At 61.9% G+C, this 19,366-nt stretch overlaps 2 protein-coding genes across 2 annotated transcripts; one reads left to right on the top strand and one right to left on the bottom strand.

Annotated features, from left to right (window-relative positions):
* Nucleotides 1-11: 11 nt before the first annotated feature.
* On the top strand, nucleotides 12-13,920 carry GET3 (guided entry of tail-anchored proteins factor 3, ATPase). The gene is made up of 7 exons (XM_085563393.1): nucleotides 12-227; nucleotides 2,200-2,347; nucleotides 5,630-5,778; nucleotides 7,268-7,418; nucleotides 8,544-8,651; nucleotides 10,549-10,746; nucleotides 13,497-13,920. Exons 1-7 carry the CDS (start codon nucleotides 43-45, stop codon nucleotides 13,626-13,628), a joined length of 1,071 nt encoding a protein of 356 aa, XP_085419519.1. The 5' UTR covers nucleotides 12-42; the 3' UTR covers nucleotides 13,629-13,920.
* A 639-nt stretch (nucleotides 13,921-14,559) lies between these two features.
* On the bottom strand, nucleotides 14,560-19,321 carry TIMM29 (translocase of inner mitochondrial membrane 29). Its single transcript, XM_085563394.1, has 2 exons — nucleotides 19,215-19,321; nucleotides 14,560-17,601 (listed from the first exon to the last, which is right to left on the bottom strand). Exons 1-2 carry the CDS (start codon nucleotides 19,291-19,293, stop codon nucleotides 16,973-16,975), a joined length of 708 nt encoding a protein of 235 aa, XP_085419520.1. The 5' UTR covers nucleotides 19,294-19,321; the 3' UTR covers nucleotides 14,560-16,972.
* Nucleotides 19,322-19,366: the final 45 nt, after the last annotated feature.

Genomic DNA, 19,366 nt, shown 5'->3' with positions numbered 1-19,366 from the left:
CGGCGGCCAATCAGCGCGCGGCGGGCGTGCGGCGCGGGGAAGATGGCGGCGGCGGCGGCGGCGGCGGCGGCGGCGGCGGGCGGGTGGGCGGCCGAGGGCCCCGAGGAGTTCGAGGACGCGCCCGACGTGGAGCCGCTGGAACCGACGCTCGCCAACATCATCGAGCAGCGCAGCCTCAAGTGGATCTTCGTGGGCGGCAAGGGCGGCGTGGGCAAAACCACCTGCAGGTGAGGCAGCGGAACCGGGAACGGGAGCGGGGAACGGGGAGGGGGTAACGGGACCGGGGTGGGATAACGGGAGCAGGGAGGGATAACCGGGTCAGGGTCGGGGTAACGGGTAACGGGTAACGGGAAACGGGACCGGGGTGGGATAACGGGACCGGGGTGGGATAACGGGGCCGGGATAACGGGACCGGGGTGGGATAACGGGACCGGGATGGGATAACGGGACCGGGATAACGGGACCGGGGTGGGATAACGGGACCGGGATAACGGAACCGGGATAACGGGACCGGGGTGGGATAACGGAACCGGGGTGGGATAACGGGACCGGGATAACGGGACCAGGGTGGGATAACGGGAGAGGGGTGGGATAACGGGACCGAGATAACGGGACCAGGGTGGGATAACGGAACCGGGGCGGGATAACGGGACCAGGGTGGGATAACGGGACCGGGATAACGGAACCGGGATAACGGGACCGGGGTGGGATAACGGGACCGGGATAACGGGACTGGGGTGGGATAACGGGACCGGGATAACGGGATCAGGATCGGCTCTCCCTGATCCGGTAACCCGCCGGTAACCCCCCGGTAACCCTGGTTAACCCTGGTGAACCCTGGTAATCCCCCGGTAAACTTCCAGTAACCCCCTGGTAACCCTTAGTTAACCCTTGGTTAACCCCTGGTAACTCCCGGTAATCTCCGGTAACCCTGGTTAACCCCCGGTAAACCCTGGCTAACCCCCGGTAATCCCTAGTTAACCCCTTGGTTAACCCATGGTAACTCCCGGTAATCTCCGGTAACCCTGGTTAACCCCCGGTAAACCCTGGCTAACCCCTGGTAACTCCTAGTTAACCCTTGGTTAACCCCTGGTAACTCCCGGTAATCTCCAGTAACCCTGGCTAACCCCTGGTAACCCCTAGTTAACCCCTTGGTTAACCCCTGGTAACTCCAGTTAACCCCCAGCTAACCTGGTTAACCCTGGTAATCTCCCGGTAACCCTGGTATCCCTCGGTAACCCCCCGCTTAATATGGTTAACCCCCAGTAACCCATCCAGTTAACCTGGTTAACCCCCTGGTTAACCCCCTGGTTAACCCCTAGTAACCCACCCGGTTAACCCCCAGTAATCTCCTGGTAACTCCCGTGTAATCTCTGGTAACCCCCTGGTTAACCCTGGTAATCCCCTGGTAACCCCCTGGTTAACCTGGTTAGCTCCTAGTTAACCTGGTTAACTGGTTAGTTGTAGCTTGGCGGTTCAGTTAGCCCGGGTGAGGGAGAGCGTGCTGATCATCTCCACCCACCCGGGGGGGTCTGGGACCCCTGGTTAACCTGATTAACCCCTGGTTAACCTGGTTAACCCCTAGTTAACCTGGTTAACTGGTTAGTTGCAGCCTGGCGGTTCAGCTGGCCCGGGTGAGGGAGAGCGTGCTGATCATCTCCACCCACCCGGGGGGGTCTGGGACCCCCGGTTAACCTGATTAACCCCTGGTTAACCTGGTTAGCTCCTAGTTAACCTGGTTAACTGGTTAGTTGTAGCTTGGCGGTGCAGCTGGCCCAGGTGAGGGAGAGCGTGCTGATCATCTCCACCCACCCGGAGGGGTCTGGGACCCCTGGTTAACCTGATTAACCCCTGGTTAACCTGGTTAGCTCCTAGTTAACCTGGTTAACTGGTTAGTTGCAGCCTGGCCGTTCAGTTAGCCCGGGTGAGGGAGAGCGTGCTGATCATCTCCACCCACCCGGGGGGGTCTGGGACCCCTGGTTAACCTGATTAACCCCTGGTTAACTCCTGGTTAACCTGGTTAACCCCTAGTTAACCTGGTTAACTGGTTAGTTGCAGCCTGGCGGTTCAGCTGGCCCGGGTGAGGGAGAGCGTGCTGATCATCTCCACCCACCCGGGGGGGTCTGGGACCCCCGGTAACCCCCTGGTTAACTAGGTTAATGCCTGGTTAACCCCTAGTTAACCTGGTTAACTGGTTAGTTGCAGCCTGGCGGTGCAGCTGGCCCGGGTGAGGGAGAGCGTGCTGATCATCTCCACCGACCCCGCCCACAACATCTCGGACGCCTTCGACCAGAAGTTCTCCAAGGTGCCCACCAAGGTCACCGGCTACGAGAACCTCTTCGCCATGGTGGGTGCCGGGGGTCCCGAGGGTGCTGGGGGGGTCCCAGGGGGTCCCGAGGGTGCTGGGGGGGGTCCCGAGGGTGCTGGGGGGGTCCCAGGGGGTCCCAAGGGTGCTGGGGGGGGTCCCATGGGTGCTGGGGGGGGTCCCATGGGTGATGGGAGGGGTCCCAAAGGGTCCTGGTGGGTCCCAGGGGGGTCTCAGGGAGTCCTGGGTGGGTTCTGGGGGGGGTCCCAGGGGTGCTGGGGGGGTCCCAGGGGGTCCCGAGGGTGCTGGGGGGGGTCCCGAGGGTGCTGGGGGGGTCCCAGGGGGTCCCAAGGGTGCTGGGGGGGGTCCCATGGGTGCTGGGGGGGGTCCCATGGGTGATGGGAGGGGTCCCAAAGGGTCCTGGTGGGTCCCAGGGGGGTCTCAGGGAGTCCTGGGTGGGTTCTGGGGGGGGTCCCAGGGGTGCTGGGGGGGTCCCAGGGGGTTCCAAGGGTGCTGGGGGGGGGTCCCGAGGGTGCTTTGGGGGTCCCAGGGGGTCCCAAGGGTGCTGGGGGGGGTCCCATGGGTGATGGGAGGGGTCCCCAAGGGTCCTGGTGGGTCCCAGGGGGGTCTCAGGGGGTCCTGGGTGGGTTCTGGGGGGTTCCCAGGGGTGCTGGGGGGTCCCAGGGGTGCTGGGGTGGGTCCCAAGGGTGATGGGGGGGGTCCCAAAGGGTCCTGGTGGGTCCCAGGGGGGTCCTGGGTGGGTTCTGGAGGGGCCTGGGGGGGGTCCCAGGGGTGCTGGGGGGGTCCTAGGGGTGCTGGGGGGGGTCCCAGGGGTGCTGGAGGGGTCCTGGGTGGGTTCTGGTGGGTGCCAAGGGGTCCTGGTGGGTTCCAAGGGGGTCTCAGGTGGGTCCTAAGGGGGTCCCAAGGGTGCTGGGGGGTGTCCCAAGAGGGTCCCAGGGGGTTCTGGGTGGGTTTTGGGGGGTCCCAAGGGGTCCTGGGTGGGTTCTGGTGGGGCCTGGGGGGTCCCAGGTGGCTTCTGGTGGGTCCCAAGAGGGTCCCAGGAAGTCTTGGTGGGTTCCAGCGGGTCCCAGGTGGGTTCTGGTGGGTCCCAGGGGGGTGTCAGGGGGTCTCAAGTGGGTTCTGGTGGGTCCCAAGGGGGTTCCAGGGGGTTCTCGGGGGTCCCGGGTGGGTTCTGGTGGGTCCAAAGGGGTTCTGGTGGGTCCTGGGTGGGTTCTGGTGGGTCCTGGGTGGGTTCTGGTGGTCCCAGTAGGTCCCCATGGATTCTGGTGGGTCCCAGGGGGTTTCTGGGTGGGTTCTGGGGGGTCTCAGGGGGTTCTGGTGGGTCTTGGGTGGGTTCTGGTGGTCCCAGGGTGGTCCCAGTGGGTTCTGGCTGGGTCCTGGGTGGGTTCTGATGGGTTCTGGTGGGTCCTGGGTGGGTTCTGGTGGGTCCCAGGATGGTCCCAGTGGGTTCTGGTGGGTCCTGGGTGGGTTCTGGTGGGTCCCAGGGAGTCCTGGGTGGGTTCTGATGGGTTCTGGTGGGTCCTGGGGGGGGTCTCGGTGGGTTCTGGTGGGTCCTGGGTGGGTTTTGGTGGTCCTAGGGGGGTCCCAGGAAGTCTCAGTGGGTTCTGGTGGGTCCTGGGGGGGTCCTGGTGAGTTTTGGTGGGTCCTGGGTGGGTTCTGGTGAGTCCCAGGTGGGTTCTGGCAGGCCCTGGGTGGCTTCTGGTGGGTCCTGGGTGGGTTCTGATGAGTTCTGGTGAGTCCTGGGTGGGTTCTGATGGCTCCCTGTAGGTCCCCGTGGGTTCTGGTGGGTCCTGGGTGAGTTCTGGTGGGTCCCAGGGAGTCCTGGGTGGGTTCTGATGGGTTCTGGTGGGTCCTGGGGGGGTCTCGGTGGGTTCTGGTGGGTCCTGGGTGGGTTCTGGTGGTCCCAGTAGATCCTCATGGATTCTGGTGGGTCCCAAGGGGTTTCTGGGTGGGTTCTGGTGGGTCCCTGTAGGTCCCAGTGGGTTCTGGTGGTCCCAGGGTGGTCCCAGTGGGTTCTGGTGGGTTCTGATGAGTTCTGGTGAGTCCTGGGTGGGTTCTGATGGCTCCCTGTAGGTCCCCGTGGGTTCTGGTGAGTCCTGGGTGGGTTCTGGTGGGTCCCAGGGAGTCCTGAGTGGGTTCTGATGGGTTCTGGTGGGTCCTGGGGGGGTTCTGATGGGTTCTGGTGGGTCCTGGGTGGGTTCTGGTGGTCCTAGGGGGGTCCCAGGAAGTCTCGGTGGGTTCTGGTGGGTCCTGGGTGGGTTCTGGTGGTCCTAGGGGGGTCCCAGGAAGTCTCAGTGGGTTCTGGTGGGTCCTGGGTGGGTTCTGGTGGGTCCCAGGGAGTCCTGGGCAGGTTCTGATGGGTTCTGGTGGGTCCTGGGTGGGTTCTGGTGGTCCCAGGGTGGTCCCAGTGGGTTCTAGTGGGTTCTGATGGGTTCTGGTGGTCCTAGGGGGGTCCCAGGAAGTCTCGGTGGGTTCTGGTGGGTCCCAGGGAGTCCTGGGTGGGTTCTGGTGGGTCCGGGGGGGGTTCTGATGGGTTCTGGTGACTCCTGGGTGGGTTCTGGTGGTCCCAGTAGGTCCCCATGGATTCTGGTGGGTCCCAGGGGGTTTCTGGGTGGGTTCTGGTGGGTCCTGGGGGGGTCTCGGTGGGTTCTGGTGGGTCCTGGGTGGGTTCTGGTGGTCCCAGGGTGGTCCCAGTGGGTTCTGGCTGGGTCCTGGGTGGGTCCCAGTGGGTTCTGGTGGGTCCTGGGTGGGTTCTGGTGGTCCTAGGGGGGTCCCAGGAAGTCTCAGTGGGTTCTGGTGGGTCCTGGAGGGGTCCTGATGAGTTTTGGTGGGTCCTGGGTGAGTTCTGGTGGGTCCCAGGGAGTCCTGGGTGGGTTCTGATGGGTTCTGGTGGGTCCTGGGGGGGTTTTGGTGGTCCTAGGGGGGTCCCAGGAAGTCTCAGTGGGTTCTGGTGGGTCCTGGGTGGGTTCTGGTGGGTCCCAGGGGGTTTCTGGGTGGGTTCTGGTGGGTCCTGGGGGGGTTTCAGTGGGTTCTGGTGGGTCCTGGGTGGGTTCTGGTGGTCCTAGGGGGGTCCCAGGAAGTCTCGGTGGGTTCTGGTGGGTCCCAGGGAGTTCTGGGTGGGTTCTGATGGGTTCTGGTGGGTCCTGGTGAGTCCCAAGGAGGTCCCAGATGGATTCTGGTGGTCCCAGGTGGGTCCCAGGGTGTCCCAGCGGCTCCTCCCCAGGACAACCAAATTTTGGGTTCCAATCTGGGGCGACGGCCGAATTTTGGGTTCAATTTTGGGGGTTTTGTCCCACCCCTCAGGAGATCGACCCCAGCCTGGGCGTGGCCGAGCTGCCCGACGAGTTCTTCGAGGAGGACAACGTGCTCAGCATGGGCAAGAAGATGATGCAGGAGGCCATGAGCGCCTTCCCCGGCATCGACGAGGCCATGAGCTACGCCGAGGTCATGAGGTGGGGCTGGGGGCTCGGGGGGCTCACCTGGGGGGGCGGGGGGGGTTTGGGGGGCTCAGGAGGGGCTGGGGACTCACCTGGGGGGTTTTGGAGGGGTTTGGGGGGCTCAGGAGGGGTTGGGGGACACACCTGGGGGGCTCAGGAGGGGCTGGGGTCTCACCTGGGGGCTCAGGAGGGGTTTGGGGGGCTCAGGAGGGGCTGGGGAACACACCTGGGGTCTCAGGGGGGATTTGGGGGGCTCACCTGGGGTTGCAGGGGGGGTTTGGGGGGCTCAGGAGAGGCTGGGGGTGGGCTTGGGGACTCAGGGGGCGGGTTTGGGGGGAATTGGGGGGCTCACCTGGGTGTATAGGAGGGGTTTGGGGGGCTCAGGAGGGGTTGGGGTCTCACCTGGGGGGTTTTGGAGGGGTTTGGAGGGCTCAGGAGGGGCTGGGGTCTCACCTGGGGATGCAGGGGGGATTTGGGGGGCTCAGGAGGGGTTGGGGGACACATCTGGGGGGCTCAGGAGGGGCTGGGGTCTCACCTGGGGGTGCAGGGGGGATTTGGGGGGCTCAGGATGGGCTGGGGATGGGCTGGGGGGCTCAGCTGGGGGGCTCAGGAGGGGCTGGGGTCTCACCTGGGGGGTTTTGGAGGGGTTTGGGGGGCTCAGGAGGGGCTGGGGTCTCACCTGGGGGGTTTTGGGGGGATTTGGGGGGCTCAGGAGGGGCTGGGGTCTCACCTGGGGTCTCAGGGGGGATTTGGGGGGCTCAGGAGGGGCTGGGGTCTCACCTGGGGGGCTCAGCTGGGGGGCTCAGGAGGGGCTGGGGTCTCACCTGGGGGGTTTTGGAGGGGTTTGGGGAGCTCAGGAGGGGCTGGGGTCTCACCTGGGGTCTCAGGGGGGATTTGGGGGGCTCAGGAGGGGCTGGGGTCTCACCTGGGGGGCTCAGGAGGGGTTTGGGGGGCTCAGGAAGGGCTGGGGGACTCACCTGGGGGTGCAGGGGGGATTTGGGGGGCTCAGGAGGGGCTGGAGATGGGCTGGGGGGCTCACCTGGGGGTGCAGGGGGGATTTGGGGGGCTCACCTGGGGGTGCAAGGGGGATTTGGGGTCTCACCTGGGGGTGCAAGGGGGATTTGGGGGGCTTAGGAGGGGCTGGGGATGGGCTGGGGTCTCACCTGGGGGGTTTTGGGGGGCTCAGGAGGGGCTGGGGTCTCACCTGGGGGGATTTGGGGGGCTCACCTGGGGTTGCAGGAGGGGTTTGGGGGGCTCAGGAGGGGCTGGGGTCTCACCTGGGGTCTCAGGGGGGATTTGAGGGGCTCAGGAGGGGCTGGGGGACACACCTGGGGGGTTTTGGAGGGGTTTGGGGGGCTCAGGAGGAGCTGGGAGACTCACCTGGGGTCTCAGGAGGGGCTGGGGTCTCACCTGGGGTCTCAGGGGGGATTTGGGGGGCTCAGGAGGGGCTGGGGGCTCACCCGGACGTGGGGAGGGGTCTCTCCTGCCCCCCCGTGCCCCCCAGGCTGGTGAAGGGGATGAATTTCTCGGTGGTGGTCTTCGACACGGCGCCCACCGGGCACACGCTGCGCCTGCTCAACTTCCCCACCATCGTGGAGCGCGGCCTGGGGCGCCTGATGCAGATCAAGAACCAGATCAGCCCCTTCATCTCCCAGGTGGGGGGTCCTGGGGGGTCTTTTGGGGGTCCCAGGGGGTCCCTGGGGGGGATTTGGGGGGATTTGGGGCTGGGGGAGTCACTGGAAGGGATTTGAGGCTGGGGGCGCCTGATGCAGATCAAGAACCAGATCAGCCCCTTCATCTCCCAGGTGGGGGGTCCTGGGGGGTCCCAGGGGGTCCCTGGGGGGGATTTGGGGGGATTTGGGGCTGGGGGATTCATCAGAGGGGATTTGGGGCTGGGGGAGTCAATGGAAGGGATTTGGGGCTGGGGGAGTCACTGGAAGGGATTTGGGGCTGGGGGCGCCTGATGCAGATCAAGAACCAGATCAGCCCCTTCATCTCCCAGGTGGGGGGTCCTGGGGGGTCTTTTGGGGGTCCCTGGGGGTCCCAGGTCGGGGATTTGGGTCTGGGGGTTTCCCCAGGGCTGGATTTGGGTCTGGGGGTGTCCCAGGTCGGGGATTTGGGTCTGGGGGTTCCTGGGGGTGTCCCAGGCTGGAATTGGGTCTGGGGTCCCCAGATGTGCAGCATGCTGGGGCTGGGCGGTTCCTGGGCGGTTCCTGGGTGGTTCCTGCTCAGGGATTTGGGTCTGGGGGTTTCCCAGGTCGGGGATTTGGGTCTGGGGGTTTCTCCAGGGCTGGATTTGGGTCTGGGGGTTTCCCCAGGGCTGGATTTGGGTCTGGGGGTTTCACAGGCTGGAATTGGGTCTGGGGTCCCCAGATGTGCAGCATGCTGGGGCTGGGTGGTTCCTGGGTGGTTCCTGCTCAGGGATTTGGGTCTGGGGGTTTCCCAGGTCAGGGATTTGGGTCTGGGGGTTTCCCAGGTCATGGAATTGGGTCTGGGGGTTCCTGGGGGTGTCCCAGGCTGGAATTGGGTCTGGGGTCCCCAGATGTGCAGCATGCTGGGGCTGGGCGGTTCCTGCTCAGGGATTTGAGGCTGGGGGTTTCCCCAGGGCTGGATTTGGGTCTGGGGGTTTCCCAGGTCAGGGATTTGGGTCTGGGGGTTTCCCAGGTCAGGGATTTGGGTCTGGGGGTGTCCCAGGTCAGGGATTTGGGTCTGGGGGTTTCTCCAGGGCTGGATTTGGGTCTGGGGGTGTCCCAGGCTGGAATTGGGTCTGGGGTCCCCAGATGTGCAGCATGCTGGGGCTGGGGGACATGAACGCCGACCAGCTCGCCTCCAAGCTGGAGGAGACGCTGCCCGTGATCCGCTCGGTCAGCGAGCAGTTCAAGGACCCGGTGAGCACTGGGATATACTGGGAGGGACTGGGAATGGGACTGGGAGGGACTGGGAGGGGACTGGGATAAACTGGGATGGACTGGGAATGGGACTGGGACAAACTGGGATGGACTGGGATGGACTGGGAGGAACTGGGAGGGACTGGGAATGGGACTGGGATAAACTGGGATGAACTGGGAGGGAACTGGGATGGAACTGGGATGAACTGGGAGGGACTGGGAATGGGACTGGGAGGGACTGGGATGGAACTGGGAGGGAACTGGGAGGGACTGGGATAAACTGGGATAAACTGGGAGGGACTGGGAGGGACTGGGATGGACTGGGAGGGAACTGGGAGGGACTGGGACGGACTGGGAATGGGACTGGGAGGGACTGGGAGGGGATTGGGAGGGACTGGGAGGGACTGGGAGGGACTGGGATGGAACTGGGAGGGACTGGGAGGGAACTGGGAGGGACTGGGATGGAACTGGGATGAACTGGGAGGGACTGGGAGGGACTGGGAATGGGACTGGGAGGGACTGGGATGGAACTGGGATGGACTGGGAGGGAACTGGGATGGACTGGGAGGAAACTGGGAGGGACTGGGAGGAAACTGGGAGGGACTGGGATGGACTGGGAGGGAACTGGGAGGGACTGGGATGGACTGGGAGGAACTGGGATGGAACTGGGAGGGACTGGGATGGACTGGGAGGGACTGGGATGGACTGGGAGGAACTGGGATGGAACTGGGAGGGACTGGGATGGACTGGGATGAACTGGGATGGACTGGGAAGGACTGGGATATCTCCCTGTCCCTGTGCTATCCCTGCTGTTCCCATGTCCCTGCTGTCCCCAAATGTCCCCAAATAACCCCAAACATCCCCAAAATCACCCCAAAATGTCCCCAAATCACCCCAAAATGTCCCAAAATCACCCCAAATCACCCAAAATCCCCCCAAATTCCCCCCCAGGAGCAGACCACGTTCATCTGCGTGTGCATCGCCGAGTTCCTGTCCCTGTGTCTTTGTGTCTGTCCCTGTGTCTGTGTGTTTGTGGGTCCATCCCCATGTCCCTGCTGTCCCCAGATGTCCCAAAATGCCCCCAAATCACCCCAAAATGTCCCCAAATCACCCCAGATCACCCCAAAATGTCCCCAAATCACCCCAAAATCACCCCCAAATCCCCCGCAGGAGCAGACCACGTTCATCTGCGTGTGCATCGCCAAGTTCCTGTCCCCGTGTCTGTGTGTCTGTCCCTGTGCCTGTCCCTGTGTCCCTGTACCACTGGCTGTGCTGTCACCCTGTCTGTGTCCCCAAATCACCCCAAAATGTCCCAAAATCACCCCAAAATCCCCCCAAAATGTCCCCCAAATTCCCCCCCAGGAGCAGACCACGTTCATCTGCGTGTGCATCGCCGAGTTCCTGTCGCTGTGCCTGTCCCCCTGTCCCTGTGCTATCCCTGCTGTCCCCATGTCCCTGCTGTCTCCAAACATCCCCCAAATCACCCCAAAATGTCCCAAAATCACCCCAAAATGTCCCAAAATCACCCCAAATCCCCCCAAAATCCCCCCCAGGAGCAGACCACGTTCATCTGCGTGTGCATCGCCGAGTTCCTGTCCCTGTGTCCCTGTGTCCCTGTGCCTGTCCCTGTGTCCCTGTACCACTGGCTGTGCTGTCACCCTGTCTGTGTCCCCAAATCACCCCAAAATGTCCCAAAATCACCCCAAAATCCCCCCAAAATGTCCCCCAGGAGCAGACCACGTTCATCTGCGTGTGCATCGCCGAGTTCCTGTCCCTGTGTCCCTGTGCCTGTCCCCGTGTCCCTGTACCACTGGCTGTGCTGTCACCCTGTCTGTGTCCCCAAATCACCCCAAAATGTCCCCAAATCCTCCCAAAATCACCCCAAATTCCCCCGCAGGAGCAGACCACGTTCATCTGCGTGTGCATCGCCGAGTTCCTGTCGCTCTACGAGACGGAGCGGCTGATCCAGGAGCTGGCCAAGTGTCGCATCGACACGCACAACATCGTGGTCAACCAGCTGGTGTTCCCCGAGCCCGCGCGGCCCTGCCGCATGTGCGAGGCGCGCCACCGCATCCAGGCCAAGTACCTGGACCAGGTGAGCGCACCTGGGGGGGTTTGGGGGGTTCAGGAGGGGTTTGGAGCAAAGATCTGGACCAGGTGAGGGCACCTGGGGGGCTGGGGGCAAGGATCTGGAGCAGGTGAAGGCACCTGGGGGGGTTTGGAGCAAAGATCTGGAGCAGGTGAGGGCACCTGGGGGGGTTGGAGCAAAGATCTGGACCAGGTGAAGGCACCTGGGGAGGTTTGGAGCAAAGATCTGGGCCAGGTGAAGGCACCTGGGGGGTTTGGAGCAAAGATCTGGAGCAGGTGAGAGCACCTGGGGGGGTTGGGGTGGGATTTGAGGGGCTCAGGAGGGGTTTGGGACAAGGATCTGGACCAGGTGAGGGCACCTGGGGGACTTGGGACAAGGATCTGGAGCAGGTGAGGGCACCTGGGGAGGTTTGGGGCAAGGATCTGGACCAGGTGAGGGCACCTGGGGGGGTTGGGGTGGGATTTGAGGGGCTCAGGAGGGGTTTGGGACAAGGATCTGGACCAGGTGAGCGCACCTGGGCGGTGAGGTGGGGTTTGGGACAAGGATCTGGGCCAGGTGAGGGCACCTGGGGGGTGAGGTGGGGCTCAGGAGGTGTTTGGGACAAGGATCTGGAGCAGGTGAGGGCACCTGGGGGGTTTGGAGCAAAGATCTGCAGCAGGTGAGGGCACCTGGGGGGCTTTAGAGCAAAGATCTGGGCCAGGTGAAGGCACCTTTGGGGCGTGGGACAAGGATCTGGAGCAGGTGAGGGCACCTGGGCGGTGAGGTGGGGTGTGGGGGGGTTTGGGACAAGGATCTGGACCAGGGGAGTGCACCTGGGGGGTTTGGGGCAAAGATCTGGAGCAGGTGAGGGCACCTGGGGGGCTGGGGGTGGGGTTTGGGGGGGTTTGGAACAAGTACCTGGACCAGGTGAGGGCACCTGGGGGGTTTGGGACAAGGATCTGGACCAGGTGAGGGCACCTGGGGGGCTGGGGGCAAAGATCTGGGCCAGGTGAGCACACCTGTGGGGCTTGGGGGGGGGTTTGAGGGGTTTGGGACAAGGATTTGGGAGTCCCAGGGTGGATTTTGGGGATCCCAGCTGGATTTGGGGGGTCCGGGGATGGATTTTGGGAATTCTGGGTGGAATTTTGGGGGTCCCGGGATGGATTTTGGGGGTCCCGGGTGGGATTTTGATGTTCCTGGGTGGGATTTTGGGGGTCCGGGGCTGGATTTTGGGGTCCTGGGAGGATTTTGGGAATCCTGGGTGGATTTGGGGAATTCTGGGAGGATTTTGGGGGTCTGGGGATGGATTTTGGGATCCTGGGTGGATTTTGGGGATCTGGGGATGGATTTTGGTGGACCTGGGGTGGATTTTGATGGTCTCAGGTTGGATTTTGGGGGTCCTGGGGAGGATTTTGGGAATCCAGGGTGGATTTGGGTGGATTTTGGGGGTCTGGGGCTGGATTTTGGGAATTCTGTGAGGATTTTGGGGGTCCGGGGATGGATTTTGGGAATCCTGGGTGGATTTGGGGAATTCTGTGAGGATTTTGGGGGTCCAGGGATGCATTTTGGCAATTCTGGGAGGATTTTGGGGGTCTGGGGCTGGATTTTGTGGTCCTGGGATGGATTTTGGGGGTCCTGGGGAGGATTTTGGGAATCCAGGGTGGATTTGGGTGGATTTTGGGGGTCTGGGGCTGGATTTTGGGAATTCTGTGAGGATTTTGGGGGTCCGGGGATGGATTTTGGGAATCCTGGGTGGATTTGGGGAATTCTGGGAGGATTTTGGGGGTCCGGGGATGGATTTTGGGATCCTGGATGGATTTTGGGGGTCCGGGGATGGATTTTGTGGTCCTGGGATGGATTTTGTGGGTCCTGGGGTGGATTTTGATGGTCCCAGGTTGGATTTTGGAGGTCCTGGGGAGGATTTTGGGAATCCAGGGTGGATTTGGGTGGATTTTGGGGGTCTGGGGCTGGATTTTGGGAATTCTGTGAGGATTTTGGGGGTCCAGGGATGGATTTTGGGGGTCCTGGGGTGGATTTTGATGGTCCCAGGTTGGATTTTGGGGGTCCTGGGGAGGATTTTGGGAATCCAGGGTGGATTTGGGTGGATTTTGGGGGTCCGGGGCTGGATTTTGGGGGTCCCGGGTGGGATTTTGGGGGTCCGGGGATGGATTTTGGAATTCTGGGAGGATTTTGGGGGTCCAGGGATGGATTTTGGGGGTCCTGGGTGGGATTTTGGGGTCCTGGGGAGGATTTTGGGGGTCCGGGGATGGATTTTGTGAATTCTGGGAGGATTTTGGGGGTCCAGGGATGGATTTTGGTGGACCTGGGGTGGATTTTGATGGTCCCAGGTTGGATTTTGGAGGTCCTGGGGAGGATTTTGGGAATCCAGGGTGGATTTGGGAGGATTTTGGGGGTCCGGGGGTGGATTTTGGGAATCCTGGGTGGGATTTTGGGGTCCTGGGGAGGATTTTGGGACTCCAGGGTGGATTTGGGGAATTCTGGGAGGATTTTGGGGGTCTGGGGGTGGATTTTGGGAATCCAGGGTGGATTTGGGTGGATTTTGGGGGTCCTGGGTGGGATTTTGGGGGTCCGGGGCTGGATTTTGGGGGTCCTGGGTGGGATTTTGGGGGTCCGGGGCTGGATTTTGGGAATCCAGGGTGGATTTGGGTGGATTTTGGGGGTCCGGGGCTGGATTTTGGGGGTCCTGGGTGGGATTTTGGGGGTCCCGGGTGGGATTTTGGGGGTCCGGGGCTGGATTTTGGGGGGCCCCCCCGCAGATGGAGGACCTGTACGAGGATTTCCACATCGTGAAGCTGCCGCTGCTGCCCCACGAGGTTCGGGGGGGGGACAAAGTCAACACCTTCAGCTGCCTCCTGCTGGACCCCTACCAACCCCCCAGCCCCAAATAACCCCCCAAAAAACACCCCAAAAAATCCAAAAATCCTCCCAAAAAAACCCCGCCCCCCCCCAAAAAAAAACCCAAAAAATCCACCCCAAAAAACCCCCAAAAAACCCCAAAAAATCCCCCCCCCATCCCGAGGGGGGAGTGGGGGAGGGGCTCAGCCCCCATTTGTGCCCCTCCCCCCACCCCAAATTTTGGGGGGGGGGTGGGGGAGGGGCAGAGGTGGGACCCCCCCCCCTCCCAGAGAGGGGGGCGAGGGGGGGGGCGTGTAAATAATAAATTTGGGAAGCAAAATGTGATTTTTGGGGTGGTTTTTTGGGGTTTTTTGGGGTTTTTTTGAGGTGGTTTTTGGGGTTTCTTTGGGGGAGTTTTTGGGTTGTTTTGGGGGATTTTTTGGGGTGGTTTTTGGGATTTTTTGAGGTTGTTTTGGGTTTTTTTGGGGTGGTTTTCTTGGTTTTTTTAGGGGGACTTCTTGGAGTGTTTTGGGGGATTTTTTGGAGTGTTTTGGGGGATTTTTGGGGGAGGGTTTTGAGGTAGTTTTGGGGGTTTTTGGGGTGGTTTTTGGACTGTTTTGGGGGATTTTATGGGGTTTTTTGGGGGGATTTTTTGGAGTGTTTTGGGGGATTTTTCGGGGTGGTTTTGAGGTTGTTTTGGGGAGGTTTTTTGTGGTTTATTGGGGTGGTTTTGGGGAGGTTTTCTGTGGTTTTTTGGGGTGGTTTTGGGGTTTTTTGGGGGATTTATTGGGGTTTTTTGAGTGGATTGTTTTGGGTTTTTTGGTTTTTTTTGGGGGGGGGTTTTTTGGGGGGATTTTTTGGGCGTTGTTTTGGGATTTTTTTTGGGGGAGGGGTTTTTGGTTTTTTTGTGGTTGTTTTGGGATTTTTGGGGGATTTTTGGGGACAAATCCCAGCAAACTCAGCACCCTTGGAGGAAACACCGAGTCACAGCAAACCCTTTATTCCGATCCCGTTTCACACCGAATCCCGGGATTTCGGGGTGTCCTCCTCTCCGATGTCATCCCCGCCGAGCACCGTGGCGCTCCGCCGCCGCTCCCGGTTTGGGCTGGTTTTGGGCTGGTTTTGGGCTGGTTTTGGGGTTTTTTGGGGATTTTTGGGGGGATTTTTCGGGGATTTTTGGGGGGATTTTTTGGGGCTGCTTCGGGGTCTTTTGGGGAGGGTTCTACTGGGATTTTTGGGGGGGTTTTTTTGGGTTTTTTAGGGATTTTTTTGGGGGATTTTTCGGGGTTGCTTCGGGGTCTTTTGGGGAGGGTTCTCATGGGTTTTTTGGGGGGAATTTTTGAGGTGGTTTTGAGGTTGTTTTGTGGGGGGTTTTCTTGGGTTTTTTGGGGTCATTTTGGGTTTTTTTGGGGTCATTTTGTGATTTTTTTGGGGGGAGAAATCCCAGCAAAACTCAGCACCCTTGGAGGAAACACCGAGTCACATCAAATCCTTTATTCCGCTCCCTCCCAAACCGAAAACCGATCCCGTTTCACGCCGAATCCCGGGATTTTGGTGTCTCCCGTCTCCCTCTCACCCCGACCCCCGACCATCCCCGGTCTCCTCCTCTCCGACGTCAGCCCCGCCGAGCACCGCGGCGCTCCGCCGCCGCTCCCGGTTTGGGCTGGTTTTGGGGTTTTTTGAGGGATTTTTTGGGGTGCTTTTGGGATTTTTTGGGGGGTTTTTTGGGGGGATTTTTCGGGGTTGCTTCGGGGTCTTTTGGGGAGGGTTCTACTGGGTTTTTTGGGGGGGTTTTGGGGGTTTATTGGGTTTTTTGGGGACAAATCGTGGCAGAACTCATCACCCCCTGTGAGCCACAGCAAATCGTTTATTCCACTCCCTCCCAAACCGAAAACCGATCCCGTTTCACGCCGAATCCCGGGATTTCGGGGTGTCCCCCTCGCCGATGTCATCCCCGCCGAGCACCGCGGCGCTCCGCCGCCGCCGCTCCCAGTTTGGGCTGGTTTGGGGGTTTTTTGAGGGATTTTTTGGGGGGTTTTTGGGATTTTTTGGGGGGTTTTTTGGGGGGATTTTTCGGGGTTGCTTCGGGGTCTTTTGGGGAGGGTTCTACTGGGATTTTTGGGGGGGTTTTTTTGGGTTTTTTAGGGATTTTTTGGGGGGATTTTTCGGGGTTGCTTCGGGGTCTTTTGGGGAGGGTTCTCATGGGTTTTTTGGGGGGAATTTTTGAGGTGGTTTTGAGGTTGTTTTGGGGGGGGTTTTCTTGGGTTTTTTGGGGTCATTTTGGGATTTTTTTGGGGGGAGAAATCCCAGCAAAACTCAGCACCCTTGGAGGAAACACCGAGTCACATCAAATCCTTTATTCCAATCCCTCCCAAACCACAAACCGATCCCGTTTCACGCCGAATCCCGGGATTTTGGGGTGTCCTCCTCTCCGATGTCATCCCCGCCGAGCACCGCGGCGCTCCGCCGCCGCCGCTCCCGGTTTGGGCTGGTTTTGGGGTTTTTTGGGGATTTTTTTGGGGTGCTTTTGGGGTTTTTTGGGGAGGGTTCTCTTGGGTTTTTTGGGGTGGTTTGGGGGTTTTTGGGGAATTTTTTGAGGGTTTTTTTGAGGGGATTTTTTTGGGTTTTTTGGAGATTTTCTAGGGTTTTTTTGGGGGATTTTTTGGAGGATTTTCGGGGGGATTTTTTGGGGTTGCTTTGGGGTTTTTTGGGGAGTTTTTTGGGGTCATTTTGGGATTTTTTGGGGGGTTTTTTTGAAGTTATTTGGTGACAAATCCTGGCAGAACGCATCACCCCCTGTGAGCCACATCAAATCCTTTATTCCGCTCCCTCCCAAACCACAAACCGATCCCGTTTCACACCGAATCCCGGGATTTCGGGGTGTCCTCCTCTCCGATGTCATCCCCGCCGAGCACCGCGGCGCTCCGCCGCCGCCGCTCCCGGTTTGGGCTGGTTTTGGGCTGGTTTTGGGCTGGTTTTGGGGTTTTTTGGGGATTTTGGGGGGGATTTTTCGGGGATTTTTGGGGGGATTTTTTGGGGCTGCTTCGGGGTCTTTTGGGGAGGGTTCTACTGGGATTTTTGGGGGGGTTTTTTTGGGTTTTTTAGGGATTTTTTTGGGGGATTTTTCGGGGTTGCTTCGGGGTCTTTTGGGGAGGGTTCTACTGGGTTTTTTGGGGGGAATTTTTGGGGTGGTTTTGAGGTTGTTTTGGGGTGGTTTGGGAGTTTTTTTGGGGAATTTTTGAGGTGGTTTTGAGGTTGTTTTGGGGGGGTTTTCTTGGGTTTTTTAGAGTAGTTTTGGGATTTTTTGGGTGACAAATCGTGGCAGAACTCATCACCCCCTGTGAGCCACATCAAATCCTTTATTCCGCTCCCTCCCAAACCACAAACCGATCCCGTTTCACGCCGAATCCCGGGATTTCGGGGTGTCCCCCTCTCCGATATCATCCCCGCCGAGCACCGCGGCGCTCCGCCGCCGCCGCTCCCGGTGCAGGCGCTCGTTGCGCTCGGAGCGCAGCTGCTCCCGGTTCATCCTCCGCAGCGGCTCCGGGAGGTGCCCGAACTCCTCGTCGTTGACGTCGGGCTCCCGCAGCGCCTCGTCCAGCAGCCACCAGCGCCCCGCGAACCCCACGTCCAGCAGCGCGCCGCTCTCCCACGGCCGCGGCCGCAGGTACGGGCAGCGCGCCCGGTAAAGAGCGGCGGCCGAGCCGTCCGGTTCGGCGGCGGCCACCGAGAGCAGCCCGAGGTGGCGGACGCGGAGGCGGCCGCGCTCCCGGAGCCGCAGCAGCCGCTGGACGCGGCGCTCGGCGCGGGGGCTCCGGGAGCCCGGCGGGAGGCGGCTGAGCGCCGCCGCCGCCGCCACGGCCGCGCTCTCCAGGGAGGCGCCGTCCGGTACCGAGCGCGCCAGGACGGCCGTGACGGTCAGGGCGGTCACGGTGAGCGCCGTCAGCGCCGGGCGGCGGCGGGCGGAGCGGGCGGCGTCCTGCAGGGAGGAGGAGTAGTCGCGGAGGAGGGAGCGGAGCCAGAGCGCTGCGGGAGGGAAGGGGTTAATGGGGTTAACGGGGGTTAACGGGGATGGGAACGGGTTAACGGGGTTAACGGGGGTTAACGGGAACGGGAACGGGTTAACGGGGGTTAACGGGGGTTAACGGGAACGGGAACGGGAGCGGGCGGCGTCCTGCAGGGAGGAGGAGGAGTCACGGAGGAGGGAGCGGAGCCAGAGCGCTGCGGGAGGGAAGGGGTTAACGGGGTTAACGGCGGTTAACGGGGATGGGAACGGGTTAACGGGGGTTAACGGGGGTTAACGGGAACGGGAACGGGTTAACGGGGGTTAACGGGAACGGGTTAACGGGAACGGGTTAACGGGGGTTAACGGGGGTTAACGGGGGTTAACGGGAACGGGAACGGGAGCTGGGACGGGGTTAACGGGAATGGGAACGGGAGCGGGCGGCGTCCTGCAGGGAGGAGGAGTAGTCACGGAGGAGGGAGCGGAGCCAGAGCGCTGCGGGAGGGAAGGGGTTAACGGGGTTAACGGGGGTTAACGGGGGTTAACGGGAACGGGAACGGGTTAACGGGAACTGGAACGGGAGCGGGCGGCGTCCTGCAGGGAGGAGGAGTAGTCGCGGAGGAGGGAGCGGAGCCAGAGCGCTGCGGGAGGGAAGGGGTTAACGGGGTTAACGGGGGTTAACGGGGACGGGAACGGGTTAACGGGGTTAACGGGGGTTAACGGGAACGGGAATGGGAGCGGGCGGCGTCCTGCAGGGAGGAGGAGTAGTCGCGGAGGAGGGAGCGGAGCCAGAGCGCTGCGGGAGGGAAGGGGTTAACGGGGTTAACGGGGGTTAACGGGGGTTAACGGGAACGGGAACGGGAACGGGTTAACGGGGGTTAATGGGGGTTAACGGGAACGGGTTAACGGGGGTTAACGGGAACGGGAATGGGAGCTGGGACGGGGGTTAACGGGGAACGGGGACGGGGACGGGGGTTAACGGGGAACGGGGACGGGGACGGGGGTTAACGGGAACGGGAATGGGAGCTGGGACGGGGGTTAACGGGAACGGGAACGGGAGCCAGGAGCGGGAACGGTGGTTACCGGGGACAGGAACGGGAACAGGAATGGGAGCGGTGGTTACCGGGGACAGGAACGGGAACAGGAATGGGAGCGGTGGTTACCGGGGACGGGGATGGGAACAGGAAATGGGGACGGGGGTTAACGGGAACGGGGACGGGAGCGGGGGATTACCGGGACCGGGGCTTAGAGGGGACCGGGGAACCGGGAAACGGGAAAGGGGAATGGGGAATGGGGGGGTTACCGGGACCGGGGCTTAGAGGGGACCGGGACCGGGAAACCGGGGGTCAGGGTAGTTGGGGGGGGTCACGGGGGGTCGGGGGGGGTCCCGGGGAGAACCGGAGGGTCCCGGGGAGAACCGGAGGGTCCCGGGGGTCACCCCGAGGTCACGGCTGGGGCCAGACCGGGGCACAACGGGACAACGGGAGGGGCTGCGGACCCCCCCGAGCCCCCCCCCAGACCCCCCCCGACCCTCCCGGGGTCCCGAATCACCCCCCCCCACCCCCCCCAACCCCAACCGGAGCCACCCCCGTTAAGAGCTCGGTTCCCCCCTGCCCCAACTCCCGTCCCGCCTCACCGAGCCGCGTGTCCCCCAGGCGCGCCCAGAGCCCGCGGCTCGCCCCGCCCGCCGCCGCCGCCGCCGCCGCCGCCGCCATCACCGGAGGGGCTCCGCGGCGCGGGGCGGAACCAAAGCGGCGGCGCCGCGGGGCGGGGGGGGACGCGCTCGGG

Source organism: Lonchura striata, chromosome 30, assembly GCF_050655825.1.
Source record: "Lonchura striata isolate lonStrDom1 chromosome 30, ASM5065582v1, whole genome shotgun sequence".
In the NCBI taxonomy this organism is placed as follows: Eukaryota; Metazoa; Chordata; class Aves; order Passeriformes; family Estrildidae; genus Lonchura; species Lonchura striata.
The sequence above is the reverse complement of the archived record's forward strand: the minus strand, read 5'-3'. Positions and strand labels throughout refer to the sequence as shown.

What these genes read in the sequence shown, in the direction of transcription:
- GET3 (XM_085563393.1), top strand. Translation starts at nt 43, where the DNA reads ATGGCGGCGGCGGCGGCGGCGGCGGCGGCGGCGGCGGGCGGGTGGGCG. An exon ending in GTGGGCAAAACCACCTGCAG is followed by an intron (nt 228 to 2,199) that starts GTGAGGCAGCGG and finishes TTAACTGGTTAG; the next exon opens with TTGCAGCCTGGCGGTGCAGC. An exon ending in AGGCCAAGTACCTGGACCAG is followed by an intron (nt 10,747 to 13,496) that starts GTGAGCGCACCT and finishes GCCCCCCCGCAG; the next exon opens with ATGGAGGACCTGTACGAGGA.
- TIMM29 (XM_085563394.1), bottom strand. Translation starts at nt 19,293, where the DNA reads ATGGCGGCGGCGGCGGCGGCGGCGGCGGCGGGCGGGGCGAGCCGCGGG. An exon ending in CCTGGGGGACACGCGGCTCG is followed by an intron (nt 17,602 to 19,214) that starts GTGAGGCGGGAC and finishes TCCCTCCCGCAG; the next exon opens with CGCTCTGGCTCCGCTCCCTC.